Source organism: Brachyhypopomus gauderio, chromosome 17 (genome assembly GCF_052324685.1).
Source record: "Brachyhypopomus gauderio isolate BG-103 chromosome 17, BGAUD_0.2, whole genome shotgun sequence".
NCBI classification, from domain to species: domain Eukaryota; kingdom Metazoa; phylum Chordata; class Actinopteri; order Gymnotiformes; family Hypopomidae; genus Brachyhypopomus; species Brachyhypopomus gauderio.
In genome coordinates this window covers 3,588,004-3,606,114 of record NC_135227.1, presented here as the reverse complement: position 1 = coordinate 3,606,114, position 18,111 = coordinate 3,588,004, and the positions used below count along the sequence as shown (strand labels likewise).

General features: G+C 43.7%; 1 protein-coding gene and 1 long non-coding RNA gene across 9 annotated transcripts; one reads left to right on the top strand and one right to left on the bottom strand.

The window, feature by feature from the left end:
- The first annotated feature begins 52 nt into the window (after positions 1-52).
- On the top strand, positions 53-11,123 carry txndc16 (thioredoxin domain containing 16). 8 transcript variants are annotated; one of them, XM_076977733.1, is made up of 19 exons: positions 53-489; positions 639-721; positions 848-921; positions 1,023-1,097; positions 1,182-1,303; positions 1,804-1,894; positions 2,151-2,307; positions 3,103-3,188; positions 3,353-3,413; positions 3,491-3,620; positions 4,079-4,225; positions 5,265-5,324; positions 5,449-5,617; positions 7,157-7,371; positions 7,468-7,552; positions 7,683-7,821; positions 8,169-8,338; positions 8,448-8,638; positions 10,705-11,123. In XM_076977733.1, the coding sequence occupies exons 1-19, from the start codon at positions 336-338 to the stop codon at positions 10,935-10,937; spliced, it is 2,442 nt and encodes an 813-aa protein (XP_076833848.1). In that variant the 5' UTR covers positions 53-335; the 3' UTR covers positions 10,938-11,123. The 8 variants fall into 8 exon arrangements, with proteins under 8 accessions (XP_076833848.1, XP_076833845.1, XP_076833846.1 ...); XM_076977730.1 differs by having other exon boundaries at positions 3,022-3,188; XM_076977731.1 differs by having other exon boundaries at positions 54-489; positions 3,022-3,188; positions 3,494-3,620.
- A 2,590-nt stretch (positions 11,124-13,713) lies between these two features.
- On the bottom strand, positions 13,714-14,735 carry LOC143480209 (uncharacterized). Its single transcript, XR_013121807.1, has 2 exons — positions 14,136-14,735; positions 13,714-13,784 (listed from the first exon to the last, which is right to left on the bottom strand). It is a non-coding gene; the product is annotated as an uncharacterized LOC143480209 (long non-coding RNA).
- Between the last annotated feature and the right edge of the window lie 3,376 nt (positions 14,736-18,111).

Here is an 18,111-nt window from a genome sequence, read left to right as displayed (position 1 = left end):
CACGCTCCTTAAAACTATCGACCATGTGATTGGATTATGTTGACGCATGCTTTCTGTATATTTCAGGAAGTAGTAATCGATCAATCTTTACACGAGCTAAAGATTGCGCAAATGTATCATCCTTTAGCTAAGTATAGCGGGATCTTTGTGAGGAGCTGATGTAGATCACGTCTTGCCATGCGCGTTTTGCTCAAACGCACCTGCGGGTGTTTGAACTAAGAACTCTGTTGGCATCGAGCTCTCAAACGCATCTGCGAACCTGTTCAGTAGTTCCAAGTTTTCTAGCCAGTCTTGATATGTAATTGTAATATTTTCACAGGGTTGCATTAGTGACAATGCTCTGCTTATATGTTGTCGCGCTTATTTTGACCTTAAACTCACAACAATGCGAAAATGCGAATACATCAAAGCTCGTCGAGCATACAGCTGCGAGTTTTATGAATAACATGATGTCCGGGAAAACATATTTTATATATTTTGTTAAACAAGGTGAGATGTGGCCAGGTTGCCAGATCGCGAGCCAGGAAGCAGTTGATTGATTCATATTTTCAAAGTGTAGTGATAATTCACGTTGAAACGTGAGACCACGTCTCTGCCTCCATGTGTGGAAACTAATAACGTTTGTGTTGTGTGCGTAGTTAATTCAGCCGTCAAGACCTTTATAGAACAGCTAGAGATGTCTGCGGATGTCCTAGAGGACTATGGCATATTGATTGGTAAGGTAGGAAAACCAAACTCTGTCTTGTCAAGTTTCACAAACTCAAGGTGGATGCTCTGTTGTGGTATATCACTTTCCCAGTACCTTAAAGCTTCCCTTGGTGCCCACTGCAAATCTGTGTTTCCGCAGGTGAATTGTTCAGAAGAGGCCGTAGAAAAGTACTGCACAGAGGAAGAAGTGATGAAGAAAATATATTTGTTCAGGTAGAAAATATTGCGTGGCTTAAAAATGTAGATTTGATTGTCTGTACCCCTTCTGACACGTCTGACCGTTCTTGTATTTTATACCTCTTCACTACTTCCAGAGGCCCTGATATATTGAGGACCTTTGATATTGACACCGTTTTTGACGTCAACGCCATCGTTTCCCATGTGCTGTTGTGAGTTGCTCAACACTTCACACATCATGATTTGTTACGCAGTAGTTAGACGCGTACAGGCTGACTTCAGTTACCTTTACGTAGCGCGGTCCTCTTCGACGAGGTTCGCTACGTGCACACGCCCGCGGAGCTGCAGCGCGCGGAGAGGTCCGCCAAAGGCACGCGAGACATCGTCATGGGTCACATACGCGTGCTCGGCCTTCCAGGTACGGCGCGCGCACTTGAGCCTTCCGATTTCAGTCGCGTGCCTTTCATGACCGATCTTCTTGAAAACTGTTCATTTAATGCATGATGATTTTAAAAATGTGTATTTGTTTTTAGTAGATAACGGTATTCAGAGGAAGTTTTTGAACAAACCTATTTCTGGTAGTGCTTACAGGTGAGGGTGTCCAATTGTTAGCTTAAATGTGTAAAATATCTACAAATATAAAGATGTAACATTTAAGAAATGAGTCATCTTTCCTATCAGTATGTTAACACTGTCCTCTTCTGGACTCAACTTGTTCTAGCACTTTTGTGCTATGGGAAATTTCACAGAAACTGTAATGTCTTGTGTAATGTTCCACATAGCCTACCTGGTATTTCTACATATTTAAGTAATGTGGATAATATTAAGGAAATGTTTAATTTATCAGTACATTACATTAGTTAAAAATGTATGGGTATAATTTCTTTATGGGTAAAATCGCTTGTCCTGTTTGAGCAGAGCACCGGGCTTTAATGGAGGCAGCGTTTGTGTATGGATCCAAGTACCAGTTCATTCTGACCTCTGGAGCTCCTCTTCTCAGACATATGGAGTAAGTGGAGGTCCCTCATGTTCGAGGTGTATGGTTCAGCTCCCTTCTTCTAGTCTTAGAAGCGGAGCTTGTTTTAGTGGTTTTAACAAGGAAAATAATGACCATGCTGATATTTATTAAGGCTCTTGAATCCAAACGCATACAGAATTAAGTTTTAAAATATGAGAGGGAAACTTAAATGTGCTGCAGCATTAGTTGCTAAGTAGAAGCTGGGTTTGTTGTTGATGATGTTGTTGTTGTTGTTGTTTGTTCCCAGGATTGCTGATCCTACAGCGGTGGAGGCATGTCTCTGGTTCCTCCACTGCAGCCGAGTGTCCCAGGCGTCTGAGCCCTGTCCACACACACTCATGAGGAAGCCCCTGACCACCATCAACATACACACCTTCCTCCAGCTGATGGAGGCGCCACTGTTGGTCAGAGAATCGCTTGGCATTGCACCGTGAACTGATAAAAATATCTTTTTTAATTACTGACAAACCCCTACCACAATGTACAATTTACATAATTTCTGAAAAATCAGAAAAGCTCCACGTGTGCTTAGTAAGCTAAGACGTGCTGCTTTTGTTTTCTTCCTTTCTTTCCTGTTTTTCGCTATAATTGCGAGGGTTATGTAGATAGAAGGTATAGGAGAAAAGACAATTTCACACAAATGTTTTTCTGTAAATGCGTCGTGCCACAAACCACATCCAGTCATTAAGTGACAAGACGCAGACATCTTGAAGCAAAATTACTTTAAGCATGCGTTTGAGGGACATTTTGGCTGGAGTGGCTTCCAATAGTTAGTTACATTCCCCTCGTAGCTCTATTGCAAAAATGAATGAAGGAATTGTCCCGGTGCAAACATCGTGTAAGTGGAAAATGTCAGTTTGATTTTATTAGACAAGCCACTCCTTTACTGTGTTTCCATATGTCTCAATGCATCTTCATTTTTGACCTCTTTGTGGTCAAACCTTTACATGTTTATCTCATCAGTCATGCAACATGACACTAGTTTCACATTAGATTTTTCGGCTTTGGTTGATCCATCAACGCTACTGCGTTGGCACATTTTTTATTTGCCATAGTGTGAACGTTTTCCTCTCTGAGCTCTTATCTGTAATGGCTCTGTATGATCGTCTTGGTGACAGACGGAGACGACGGAGGACCCCGCTGTGGTGGACGTGGTGTACAACCACCTGAACGTGCCTGTGGTCTTCCTCTTCTCTCAGCCCGAGACACTGCACCTGGACCGGGTCACCGCGGAGAACCTGGCCCTGAGGCTCCGGGGAGAGGCGGGCCTCGTGCTCGTCCACAGGTATGCGAGAAGAAGGGCTGCGGTTTCCTCCTCTTCCTCGGTCATTACTCTCCTCACACCGAAATCTAAACCGTTCCACCGCGTACACTCCGAGCTGCTGCTTACGTCTCTAGTGTAGGTGCTTCTTTGTGGGACAGACGTTGATTGTGTTCTCTCTGCTCTAGGGACAACCCCAGTGTCAAAACGCCGCTCGCGTTCAACGCAGCTTATCGCCTTCCGCAGGAGGTCAGTCTTCCTGCTTCACCGCCCAGACCACTTTGCGGGATCGATCCGCTACTGTACGCACAGTTCTTTGCGTTCAGCAGGGCGTGAGGTATTTCACACTGAGGAACGTCGAAGAGGTCGTCACGTTATTCAGGGAGCAACTTTTGCCGAAGGAGGAGGAGGAAGAAGACGAAGAAGATGGAGGTGAAGATGGCTGGTCTGGTGTAGGTGAGCTGCTTCCGTTCACGCGTACCAAGAAAACCGACCACAAAACATGGCCAGACATAACAGTCATCTTAAGACTGGGTGTCATGCAAATGTTCTTGAGCAGACATAACCAAGTCCTTCTAGGCTCCTGTTCAGATGTTTCCTGTACCAACTGTAACCACAACTACTCATTGGTTCTCACTGATTAACCTGAGTCCATCTGTAAATATGCACTACTCTCATAAGTGTACCACAAAATATATACAAACAGAACTGAATTAGAAGGAAACTCTTATTTACTATACAAAATAATGTTTTGGGTTTAAAAGATGTGCATTTAGCCTGCATGCCTTTAGAGACCTTTGTAAGTAGCATCAGTTTTTGTGAATATCTGCAAGTTTTTGTTTTTTAATTGTTAGTGTTGGGAGTAGTTTGACGAAGCTTCGTCTGATTTACACCGGACCCTCCTCTGTCTGTAGATGTGTTGGATGATGAGGTAGCAGAGTCTGTGTACAGAGACCGGGGCTCACCTCTGGACACGGACGTCTTGCTGGAGCTCACAGCCCCCACGTTCAGTGCTGCAGTGACGCAGAACCGCCTCATGGTGGTACTGTTCTATGTGAAATGTAAGCCGTACGCTTTGGTCTGATTTTTGCGATGCACTTTGTGGTCAAAAGTGTGTAATCAGCTGCTCATCACACCTATGTGAGCTTTTTTGACGTCCCTCACTATGGTAACAACTTCCACTCTTCTGAGAGAGCTTGCGTCAAGATTTTCGATTGTGTCTGCAGGAAATTGTGACTGTTAAGTCAAGAAAGAGCTTTCATGAGGCCAGGCACCGACGTTGGACGAGAAGACCTGGTTCACAGTCGCCGTTCCTTTTCATCCCAGAGGAGTTTGTTGGTCTACACAGAGTTCCTCCACACCAAACTCCTCAAACTCTTAACTGACCTTGCTTTGTGCACAGGGGAGCAGTCGTCACTAAATTTTTAGTCTAAATTGTCTAAAATGTCTTTGTTGCTTTTACATAACGCTTTACTAGAACCGAGGGGTCCAGACAAATGTTCCCTCGCGGTTACCCATCCCCCACCAAACTAGGTGGCACTGTTCATTTCCATAGATACTGCTCTAAGATTCGTACATATGAATCGATTCATCGCTCGTGATTTGTGACTCGTGAATCAGTTAGTCACTCCAGAAAACATCGGACTCTTGATGGTTGGCACTGTGATCTCTAGCTCACGTGCGGCTGCACGGACATGGAAATGGAAATCCGTCTCACGAAGCTTTGGGTGTACACGCACTCATTAACTCCTGGCAAAGTTGGAATCCCCTGACGGTGGCCTGTTTAGTATCACTGAGGTCTTCAGTAGCCTATGACGTATTCGACTGGTGATGTTTCTGCTGATTCTTTGGCTGTCTTTGGCTGTGACTTCAAGCAGCTGTTAGTAATTGGTTTTACTGAAACACTTGAACTCGGTAATTAGGAGGGGTGTTCACATACTTTTGGCCAAAGAGTGTATCTGCTAAACTTATTAGGGTCTTTTCTGTTTTTAATATATTCACAAATGGAGCTTAACTAAAAAAAATCATTCCTGTAAAGTTGGTACACAATTTCTCCAAGAAGGCCGGCCATGTGATGACGTGTTTCTTTTTGTCCTGTAGGGGATGCCGTATCCATGGCTTTCATGCAGTCTTATGTGCAGGTCGCTCATGCACTTGAAGGTACAGCGGATGCAGACCTTTTTGCAAAATACTATTTACCATGTATTGCTAAATCCACTGCTTTTTGATGGCTCTGGATAGTGGGTCTCTTTCTTTATTGAACAACCCCCCCCCGTGTGTGTAGGTGTGAGTGGGGTGAAGCTGGCTTCTGTAAACTGTGGAGAGTGGACAGATGTGTGTGCCGATCAGAACATCTCCTCTTTCCCGTCGGTGCTGCTGTACCAGGCCGGGGAGGCTGCCCAGCCCTACAGGGGAATGCTGGGAGCAGAGAGCCTGCACACCTTCCTCCTCCTGTGAGTTAGCCACACTGCTCCCTCAGACCCAGAGAGGAAGCTTTGACCAACAGCCCTCTCCAGAGACGTCAACAAGATGTGCTCGGTTGGAGAACAGAAATTAGTTATTGATTGAATCTGGGTCGTCTTCTTCAGTTCTGAAGTAGCTTATTTATTAATATTTATGACCTCTTAAAATTTTTTTAAGCCTCTTTCAGGCAGCGGTGGGCTGTGTGTCCATCTTTTCAGGTCGTTTTGGCTAGCGTTGTTCCCTAAGTAAACATCCCATTTTAAAAGGCAAAAAAAGGCTTGTCTGAACAATAATGTTTGAATAAGAAATGTAAGTTTCAACATAATTATGACTTTATCCTAAAAAAGCATAAAAAATTTATTTTGGCTTGAAGGAAGATTTCTGAGAATTTATGACTACAAATGACTGCACCCATTTATGACTACAACAAGTAGCTGTGTAGTGTGGGTGAACTCGGGGAGATAATCTTGGTATGTGGTAATCGGGTCTGTTTCTTAATAAGCAACAGACTGCCTCTATTGTAGTTCCAAGGTAAAGAAATGAACCATCGCTCTCAAGCCTGTAACCCACGTATTTCCACTGAGTCATAAAAACTAGATTGGAATTTGATCTCAAAATATCAAAATGCCTTTGATTTTTACTTATAATGCCTTAATGTACAAACATTTTGTCTTTCCATCCCTAGTTCTAGTGCCATCAGCACCAGTACTGACCAGCAACCAGGACGATTAAATCGGAAAATTCATAAGCCCCAAATAATGTATTGAATCAAGAGCATACAAGTACCTTCTAGACACCTTTATTTCCATTATCAATATCTTACTTTTGTCTTATTAGAAGTCCTGCCTTCATTTTTGAGTGTTTAAAGTAAAATATTTTACAGGACATAATAGCATTAAGAAAATTCAAAATTGTCTCTAAAAATAGCAGCCCTTGTTCTAAACGTACCATGTGTAATAAATCTGGATTCAGCAGCATATCGGAGGCACAATTCATTTAATGATATAATAACTGTTCAGCACAGATTGTTGGATAATATATGACAATATATTATATAACCAAGTACAGCCAGCTGTTTTATAGACTGTTTTAAACACTACATTTTATTTCAAGCATCAGTAGGGTGTATACATGTTATGATCGAAGATTACCATGATATCATCTTATTCATGTGATGATAATCATATAATAATACAGTCCTACTTCCTGTCCCTATTTTCTGCAGAAATACTAAAACGATTTATTGAAATTGTCGCTGTGACTTAGCTCTGCAAGCCTTTTAAAAAATCGCATAATATGAGGTCCTTAGACAGCATAATGATGTGTCTGGATGTGCCCTGAAAGATGATATCCTTTTAGTAAAATATATTGCAGTTTCGCAAGCAGACGGGTTTGGACCAGGCAAAACAGACACTGATGTATCTGAGTTGTTTTGATTGCCCCTTTTATGTGCTATCAGTGTTTTTGTGTGCACGTGTGAGTGTGTGTGTGTGTCTTTGACTTGTGTGTATGACGCACCTCTGTGCTAGGTGCCGTCCTGCACCTGCTGCTTCTCACGTCTCCCACGTTCTCACGTTCTCACGTCCCTCCTGTCCGGTGCACGTGTGCAGGCGTGAGGCCCCCAGCCCGCTCGAGCTCTCCTCTGCGGCAGACGTGCTGTCCTTCCTGGATGGGGAACTGTACGGCAGGCACGAGGCTCTCGCCCGCGTTCGAGTGTTGGGCTTATTCGCACCCGCAGACCCGGGTGCGATACCAGCCCCAGTTCATCAACACCTTTGAGTTTACAACAGTGTCTATATGTGATCGATCTCATTTCTGGTTCTGCTGCTGTCTGTTTCAGCCGTGGCCGTCTTTGTGGAAGCTGCAAAGTCTCTGAGGGGACAGATGCTCTTGGGACTGTTTGTAAACGAGGAAGCTGACGCATGGTAGTGTTTTTTTTATTTTTCGTAGAGCTTAGGCACGTTTCATACGAACTCTTAATTTGGACTCGCCGCTGTCTCGTTTCCTGGAAGGGCCCACGGTCCCATGAGAGCGCTCGGCTGTGTGTTTGCGCAGGGCCGAGGAACTCGCAGTGACCCTGCCTGCTCTCCTGGTGTCACGGGGACCTGGAGTCCGGCGGGAAGCCCACGCGCTCCTCCCATCCACGTCACATGACCTGGTCAACCGGATTCGGAAGGCAGCAATGGATACGTTTGTAGGAGCCCATTTTGTCACATCTGTTGTATTTTTCTAAATCAGGTGCAAAGGAACCAGATCTGAAACCTCGAACTGATCTGAAACCTCGAAGATTTTCAAAGCTAGTTTTATTTTTTTATCACATCGTTTACCGAAACCAAAGTGCGTGCAGTTTAAGCGATGTTTATTCTGGCATACGTATGCCTGTTTGCCTTGATCTTATCTATACCTTTCTCAGAAGCAGCTTTTCAAGTCCCTTATGACACCCACTTTCTGAGCGGTTTCTCGCCAAGCCCGAAAAAGCCGATACCACAGCCTAACCCGGCATATTCTGTCTTTGTGTCTGTGCTCTTTTCCCTGGCCCAGCCTGAGCTGACTGTGGACAACCTGCCCTGGTACCTGGAACTTGGCAAGCCCTTGCTCCTGCTTTTCATCGGGGGTGGAGAGAGTCCTCAGATGGCCCAGCCCCTGGAGGAGATGCGGGAGGTTCAAAGCGCGGGACGAGTGGACCACGTACTCCCGTGCTGGATCCACCTGTGAGGGCGAGTCCACGCTCACACCAGCACTCGAATCGGAGCAGCTCCCCCCTCTCCTTAACCGCTTCGTTCCGGCGTTAAGGTGTTGCGGGGTTTGTGTTTGCCGCAGGGGCCGCACGCCCGCCGGGAGGTCCGTCCTGAAGGCCTACCTGGGCTTTGTGCCTCCGCTTCCTGTCTTGGTGCTCTCGCGGCTGGGCCGTGGAGGAGAGGTATTCCACTTCCCGTCAGAGCGCCCCCTGCTGTCCGAGAACATCGTGCAATGGCTGCAGAGAATAGAGAACAACCAGGAGCAGTCTGCAGGTAGGGCGTCCTCGCTTTTTGTGTTTCTGTGGTTAATAAAGCTTGGTGAACCAGAGCCTATGTTGGAGACAGTGGAGACAGTTTCCTGCCAGTTCCCACCAGCTGTCGGAAGTAATTCTTCAGCGTTAATGAAACATCTGATCACATTTAATAGTTTTGCACAGGCTCTTTCCGGGGGGTATGTTTGCTGGCCCAGCTGAAACAGCAGACTGCTACAGACTGAATCTTTTCACACACGGTTCCAGAACTGTTCCAGAACGCAGCCTTCTTTGGCCCCTGAAATATCATTGCAAACGCATTCGGGCATTCATGTGTTTCTGACCTGTTCACACCGCTTCAGTGCTCTTAACTACTACAGTCCCACCCCATTGTTGCTGCAGTACAGAAAACAACCCACACACACACACACTCATTTCTCAACCACCATCCAGACGACGCTCCATTTCTGCCCTTCCCGAAGACCGTTCGCTGTGTTTTCCCGCCACCAATAGACGCCGTTTGGCTTGGCCTCGTTTTTAGAACCTGAGCCACTGTTCTTTCAGTGGCTCCGTCCATCTGCTTCCTATGGACACACCGTAACCACGTCCATTAGCCGTGTTTGCTTGTTGCCAGTTATTTCCCTGAATCCTCCTGACTCCCGGGACTCTGTCCAGTCTGGGTATGAGTGTGCCAACTTTCTGCTCCTCAACAGTTTCATCCATCTGCCACTTCAAATGTGTGTTTTACAATGATGGATTATTCACTTCAGATCACTCTGTCCACCAGTGAAATGAATCATTGTTTAGCATGATGCTTCTTTACCTCTGGTTTGTTCTTCAGTCTACGTGTTTAATAACAACCAGCAACTTATTTAAATTGTTTAAATTCAAACATTGTCTCCCTATGCGAGAGACAGATGACTAAATTCTAGCAGAGTGGGGTAATGTATGGTTAATGATTTTTTATATCATTATTGTAATATTGGCTTTTGCAATACCAATGTTGCAATTCTACACTGATTGGTGTAGTGTCAGTGCTTTATACAATACCAGTGAGAGTCCTTGGGCAAGACTACTAACACTACATTTGTAACATGCTTGAAATTGTAGATCGCTCTGGATAAGATCATCTGTAAATGCCAAATATCACAAAATTATATATGAAGAAGAATTCACAAGCACCCTGACAAATAGATAAATAGTTTTTGGTGAGTGATCTGTTGTTTTTTTACTAATAACAGAATCCACATGATGAACAAACCAGCTGGGGGTGATGAGACCAATCTTCAACATACCAGATGTTCACCAGTGTGATTTTAGTGTAAAGCAGGTCTCCAGTGTGCCACCATTCCAACGTTTTGCCGTGTGAATGTTTTGTCTGAGCCGTGTGGCCGTGGGTGCTGCTCTACACCTTTGTGTCGTTTGGCAGACCACGCAGTGCGAATGGAGGATGTTTTGGGAGTCTTTCCTGGACGCGCCCGTGAGGCCCGGAGATGGTGCGCGTGGTCACTCCTGGATCCGTTACGGGCTTTTGAGCGTCACCTCTGTCCTACATATCCGTGCCTCTGACCTTTGACCTCTTTTGCTAGTTGTGAAAACCTCTCATCTTTTTCACAGGGAGCTCTGAAAGGCTCTTTTGGACAGTGCCCGGCACACCGTCCAATGTAAGGGTCTGTTCCCTGTCTGAATGTGTTAGGAACAACTTGTGCTACTAATTCATTAATCCAGTGGAAATAGAGATAGACGTCCGCGATGCTCAATTCACTTTAATGCGTCGTGCCCTGTCAGGCATTCATTTTATTTTTAGTAGTGGGAGCTCCCCCTCCCCTGTCCCCTATACAGAAAACTTTCCACTGACACCCACATATCTTCAATACTTCAATAATTTCTTTCTCGCACTCTGGCACTACAAAAAGAGAAATAAGGAAATGAAAGTGAAACTTTTTACTTTCAAAGTGTCATATTGGCACAGTGGAAGAGACAGTTGTCATCTGTGGTAATAAAGGAGCTGCTTGTGAGGATGAAGACCCTGCTGTATGTCTGGGTGCTTCTAGCAGGTGTGAACAACCCTTGACTTGCATTCTTCAGGTGCCATCCCAGATACGCCGTGGGACCCTCCGGTGCCGTTTTACGACTTCCTGGCCGTCATGGACGAGGAGGCCCCCGGTTACGCATCCCAGAGGAACCCTAAAGTGAAGCCAGAGGGCAAGAGGGAGCGGCCGGCCGGTGAGGCGATGCAGGAGGAGACGGCGTCTCCTGCCGGAGGAGGTCTGGGAGCAGCACTCAACCCACAAACAACACCACAACACACTGAACTATAGTCAGTGGCTGCACTCAAACCTACAGCCTAACACCGCATGAACTGTGAGATTGTATCCTACTTCACACTATGTCACACAAATTGTTATTATGCCCACACATCACTTCTGCTCTGTGCGGCAAAGTACCTCTGATCTGCTGTTGTGGGACATCATACCCAGATCATTTTAAATTAAATTTAAAATTTATTCATGGGGTATGTATCATTTGTTTTTTCTTGTAAACTAAGTATGATGTTCAGACCTAAAGCTGTTGGGGTGTGCTCCTGTATTATGTCAAGATCGCGAATTATAATTAAGAATTCTTAGTAACGTTTTTGTTAAACAAATTTCACTCTGAGGGAGGGAGGGAGAGAGAGAGAGAGAGAGAGGAAGGAGAGAGAATATCTGTGGCTGGGCTGACCACATATGGATCACATATGCATAAGTGAGCACTCTGGCGCTCTGGGGTTTTACTGATCATGGAAACGTTTCCCATCATTCCTTTACAAACCACAGTGTATACAGAACCTCTGTTCCTGTGACATTAAAGCTAAGCAGAGTTGTCGTGGCGGGGGTTAGAAACTTGACCGTTGCTCATAACGATAGCCTGCATTTTGTAAACTCATCTGATGTATCTGATTTCTGGATATGTGAGCACAATCTAATCACGAACATGGCTGCTAATGACGGTAATGAATCTTATGCAGATTATTCCAGCACAGGCACCAACAAAACGGACCTTCTCATAAAGGACGATCCGTTCTCAGAAAGGGGTGTTAAGCTCGCTGACGTGAACTTCCTGACGGGCTTTTAAATGGGATTGTGTTTTGTGGCCAGACACACTTTAAAATAGTTTGAAATGCAGAAGGTCATTCCCGATGACCAATGAAAGCACGTGAACCGCACCGACCTTTCGTTGCCTTTGGGCTACATGTATTTCAATATCGGGGATGAGAATGGCCTTTCATTTTGTGATTGTTTAGATATAATTTCTTTTTTATTACTTGGAAAATACACTAAAGTCTTAAGATTAAAAATGATATATCAGGAATATATTGGAGCTTAATATGTAATTCTTCAGCTAGGATTGGTATTTTACAGAATTGTTATTTTAATATAATTATATTTTAATGGAAAACCCGTCTTAGTTTTGTGATGCACAGCATTTATATTTCCGCTCTTAAACCCTGGGGACAGGAGTGCAGGGAGGTTCTGCCTCTGATCAAAGATTAGAGACTGATTAAACACTGGGGTCACACATGGGTTCAAATCCCAGGCCCAAGGTCGTGTCTGATGTCCCCTTGAGCAAGGCACTTAACCCCAACTGCTCCCTGGGCACCAGGCTAGGGCTGCACACTGCTCTGGGCACGTGTGCACACTAGTGATCACTAGTGTGTGTGTTCTCACTGCACAGGTGGGTACATGCGGAGGGCAGATTTCGACTGGGATGAAAATCATACTTAACTGGAGATCTATAGAGGCTGCTGCCATACTTATAGTAATTCCCAGTTTCTCAGCCCTGTCCAAGGATTATTTATGGCTCATAAAACAATGATATTAATGTTGTGTGCAGCAGTAAATGCTGTGTGATGGAGGTTATTTGTTTTTTTTTTGCTGGATGGATAATGTAAATCATCTGCAGGAAGGGACCGCTAATGCTGACAGGTGCTGGTGCAAGGACTTCTGGGAGAAGAGAGCCTGCAGATCTTTTACACACTCCTGCCGTATCCCTCACTCCCATGCTATGTTTCCTGCACGCCGTTGTGTGGTCGTACACGCAGAGTTAACAAAAGCCAGGAAGTGAGAGATGTATAACGAGGAAAGCCCTGCTTAGAAACAGCTGCTAAACAAACTCCATGTTTATGGCAGAATCCCTGAAAATGGAGCCTGGAGACCCTGTCGTAAATCCACTGCAGTCGTCCTGCGGACTGCAATCCACGCACAGTCCAAGATGAGACATGACCGTGTGTTTGACGGTGATGTGAAACTACAGGCACTTCACAGCAGGAACTCTTAGATTTGACATAGTCCACACTGCATATATAACACTTTGGATACATACCAAAGTGTTGCTGAATCTATAGTATATACAGTTTTTACAAATACTCATTTTTAAGTGGTATATGAGGACCTAGTGATGATTTGTTGTTGGAGTCTGTGGATATAGTCTTGATTTTTTTGGCGCGTTTCATTTAGCTGTCTTAATATGTACATGATTGTTAATGTTCAGTCTGGTCAAGATGCAAGAGCCGGATGGAACATATGAATAACTAACACTGCTTGGAACAGAAAGGAACATGGGATATCTGTGATATCACATTATGGCCATATTATAGCTAGTCTATTGGGCATTATGTTTATGGGGCATTATATTCATTTAAAGGGCTTTGTCCAGACTTCTTCAATAGGGTGCATCCATGGACACATATACTGAAGTGTTTCCATTATGCACCATACTGTATGTATAATGTATGCACAATTATAAATTCATTTATCCAGTAATAAAATTCATTTAATTTGGTAATCTCTCTCAACAGATCATATTATGTAATATAATTATACATGTAATTCAAATGTGCCCACTAATTAGGTTTTCGGTGCACTACATGAAGTGGGAACGTGAGCAAACAGGCAAGTGGCAGATGATGAAACATTCTGAGCAGGACATCCGCCCTCAGTGCGGGCCCAGGACCCAGCAGCCTGTCGGTACCTGTTGAGGAATAATAGAGGCTCCAGTCAAGTTTGACTTGTCATGGGAGGCTTCTTCTGTGTCCCCGGTGAACTTTTTCAGGAGCTCTATAGAGGACGCACGCGGTCGTTTTGGCAGGGGGACTTAGAGTAGGATCCCTGGGCTCTCCACGCTCATTACTATAAAAGGTTTGAAATGGTGTAAGTGGCACAAAGAGCAGAAACAACAGCATAATCGCCTCAAGGGAGAAAATGATGTCATTTGAAAGAGAAAGGAAGCAGATGACTGATTTAGTGAAGCAATAGTACTTTCTAAGGAACAAATTGGTCAAAATTCAAGCACAGGATGAGTATACCCTAGTTGTTATAGTTGCAAGCTTATTTCAATTATTTTTATTATTGTTTTCTTTTTCCTGAACTGCATTAATATGTATGAACTGAGATTGTGAATCCAGTTGAAATCAATAGAGAAAAGTGAAGCATTGTTTTTTACGATCAGTAAATACATATCAGATTAAATCATTCACATACCTGTTTCTTTTAGCCAATTTATTTTGGAGTTATTGAATTAACGAACATCAAAGTGCTGGATCCGACTTTGTTTGTACAGGTTTGCTGGCACTAGAAGTGAAAGTAATCCACTACGGCAGTACTGCAGCGTGCACGCTGTTTCAACTCTCAGTCAATGTCTTTGGAGTGCATAATAATTATTCTAATTACGATACTGCAGATATAACGTTTCAAAGATGGAAAGCAATGTAAGGCATTGAGATCGCCACGGCAGAATGTCTGTGTTGTCTGAAAGCACATCGACTTCTCACGTTAATGCAGCACATAATTCAAGCAACACTCTTGTTTGACTGGTTAGTTAAATATAATACAAGACAGAAATGGATAACGAATCTGCTGATGACTGATTACCGACTGTGGATATCCATTAACCCTGTTCATCTCTATGATAACGTCAGTGTCATACTCTCAAGGGTTATGAGTCTCATTTTTCATTTTAATTCTATCTCTCATTTTGGAAAGCTCCAGGCGTGTCACGTCATATCCTGGTTGTTCCTCAGTGGTGTTTTTAAGCCCTGCTAATGTGGTTTTATGAGACCAGAAGCTGATGACAGACGCATTTGCAGGCCTTCCTGCCCCCCCCCCCCCCCCCGCCCACAGAGGAAATGGTTTGAAAATGCACGTCACTCACACAAACTCTGTCACTATAGCTACGTGATGAAAGTGAACCTTCATTTTGAACCATATTTCTAAGGGTTCACTGATGGACAGCAGTTTATTAGAACCTAATGCCCTTTATGTATTCATTCCCTTTTCCAAATTGTGAGTTATTGACAATGCTGAACTGAAAAATTGCTAAAACATTAATGTTGTTTTTTTTTTGTTTGTTTTTTTAACTAAGAGTTTTGTCTTATAGAAGAGCAGAGATAAATGTGTATTGTTTGAGGTAAAGTTTCATTAAGACCGACAATAAGCAGTATTTCTTTCACACCCACCAATAATTGGTTATGGACACGGGTTTCCTGGATACGTTATGTCTTGTTTCACTTAAACTAAGCTACAAAAAGCAATTGGTTTAATATTCCTCTTACCCTAGAGGGCTTTTCATTAACACCTAAACCTAGCAGAAAAGGCTGAGGAGTCTCTATTGATTCTCATCTTTCATTTGACACACATATGCAATGTCACTAAGACTGCCTTTTTCCCTTTATGTAATATCGCCAAGCTGAGACATTTACTTTCATTATCAGATGCAGAGAAACTGGTCCACACTTTTATCTCATCAAGATTGGACTACTGTAACAGATGCTCTAGACAGTCCCTAAAGAAACTCCAACTCGTACAAAATGCTGCAGCCAGAGTCCTAACTAGGGCTAGAAAATTTGATCACTGCATTGTACTGGCTTCCGGTTACATATCAAATTGATTTTAAAATTCTTTTGTTGAACTTTAAAGCGCTAAATCATCTGAGTGAACTCATTGCATACTTTAACCCATCATGCCTGTCACACTCTCAACATGCAGGATTTCTCTTTAAATTAGTTCCTAAAATAAGCAAGACTATAGCCGGAGGCAGAGCCTTCTTCTTTAAACCCCCTCAGTAATGGATCAGCCTTCCAGCTCTAATCCAATTCAACGTTCCAATCTTTAAATCTAGACTTAAGACTCCCCCATTTACTCAAGCCTTCAGTTAATATACTACAGAAGGTTTTGAACAATGTTGGACATACAGCTAACAAAGAATAAAAGGAAGTCAAGTTTGGGAGAACAGGCATCTTTATCTTCATCCTCACTTATTTTTCCCCTTTTCCTTTTGATTTGGTTTTTGTAAAACTACAATACAATCGACATGTAGTACAATTGGTACATTTAACACGTCGTTAAACTAACATCACAAAACATGAAATAATCTCAAAAACATGCAGTTAGCTCACAGCACTGATGTATATGATAGCTGCACACATGGTATGCTAGTGTTATAGTTTGTCAAGCTTGTGACTAGCTAGTTATTACATAGTACAAATATATACACAACATTTCAGAATTCTATAACGTTGCTAACATAGTGGGACACTTAATGGTTTATGTACTTACAGACATACGTATTGCTAAGTTAGTTGTAAAGAAATGGCGAGCTTGCTGTATATGTATCTGGATGTCGGACTTCCTGACTAACTCAGTCTGTTAAATTAGATAACCACTCCTCGTCACTCACCACTCCTCTATGAGGACTCACCCGCGTCCCACAAGGTTGTGTTCTGAGCCCGACCCTGTACTCTCTGTTCACCCACAACTGTGCACCTGTTCATGGTTTTAGCACTACAGTCAAGTTTTCAGATGACACCACGGTGATAGGCCTGATTAGAGACAACGAGAAGACCTATAGGAATGAAAAACAGCACCTGTCAACATGGTGCCGTGACAACAACCCGATGCACAACACCTAGAAAACTAAGGAGATCTAGAAGCCAGACTCACCCTCCCATCTACATCAGCAGAGCTACAGTAGAGCAGGTGTTCCTTGGCGTACATATCAGCAATGTACGTGGACTCACCTGGACTCTGAACTCCTCCGTTCTCATCAAGAAGGCACAAGCAGCACCTTTATTTCCTTTGGAGCCTCTAGAAAGTTCACCTGTCCCCCAGCATCCTGGTGAACTTTACCGCTGGACTATTGAGAGCATCTGTGTGTGGTACGGCAACTGCTGCTCTGCTGACTGCAAAGGTCTCCAGCAGGTAGTGAAAACAGCTCAACGCATCACGGGCACCCAGTTACCTGCCATTCAGGACATTTTTCACAAGCGCTGCCTGGGCAGGGTGAGGAACATTGTCAAGGATGTTGATCGTCCGAATGGTGGACTTTTCACCCTCCTCCCATCGGGCAGGAGCTACAGGAGTCTCTGCTCCCGCACCAGCAGACTCAGGAAGAGTTTCTTTCATGAGGCTGTGACCCTGATGAACGCCCCACAGACACTTTAACTTTCACTGCACTCCACCATCTGCATCCTTGCACCCTCTGTACTGTTAACGCACTTAATTTATTATATATGTGAGTATATATGTGAGCCTATCACTCATACATACTACTTATTCCACTACAGATGTTATTTTGTGTTCTGTACATACTGTCTACTCACACTGCTTACAGTTCAACATTCATCTGATTGTTGCTCCTAATATAGGCTTACTGTTTTCTCCAATAACCATTGCTCATTAATATGTATATACAGTGGTTATGGAAAGTATTCAGACCCATTAAAATTTTTGCAGCCATTTGCTAAAATCAAAAAAGTTCATTTATTTCTCATTAATGTACACGCAAGACTCTCTATCTTGACAGAAAAAAACAGAAATGTAGAAATGTTTGCAAATGTATTAAAAAAGGAAAGCTGAAATATCACATGGTGATAAGTATCCAGACCCTTTGCTCAATATTGAGTAGACGCACCCTTTTGAGCTAGGATAGTCATGAGTCTTTGGGGATCCTCTCCAGTTCCATCAGGTTAGATGGTGATCATTGGTGGACAGCCATTTTCAGGTCTTTCCAGAGATGCTCAATTGGGTTTAGGTCAGGGCTCTGGCTGGGCCAGTCAAGAATGGTCACAGTTTTTCCAAAGCCACATTTTAGCTGTGTGCATAGGGTCATTGTCTTGTTGGAAGGTGAACCTTCAGCCCAGTCTGTGCAGACATCTGCTGCACGTCTACTGTGACCGCCACCACCTTTCCTTTTTCGAATGCGTTTGAGCACTCTTAAGAGTGAGTTATATAGATCTGGCCTGCTTAGAAGCGTGTCATTAAGACACACTCCATTGTACTGCACGCTCGAGTCAAAAACCACTTTTGGCTTTTTGGGATGATAAACGCCAAATGCAGTCAAGAACCAGCACTCTCCACCTTGTTCTATGTGTGGAGCTAGCTCCGCATGTTTGTTGTCAAACACCTTCTGCATAAAGGTGAAAAAGTTGTATCATGGCTGGTTTTTCGAATGAGCGTTGTA

Bases quoted from the DNA above. Each gene is read 5' to 3' on its own strand.
- txndc16 (XM_076977730.1), top strand. From the start codon at position 336: ATGCTCTGCTTATATGTTGTCGCGCTTATTTTGACCTTAAACTCACAA. The intron at 5,325-5,448 runs GTACAGCGGATG...CCGTGTGTGTAG, and splicing joins GGTCGCTCATGCACTTGAAG to GTGTGAGTGGGGTGAAGCTG. The intron at 7,372-7,467 runs GTGCGATACCAG...TGTCTGTTTCAG, and splicing joins ATTCGCACCCGCAGACCCGG to CCGTGGCCGTCTTTGTGGAA.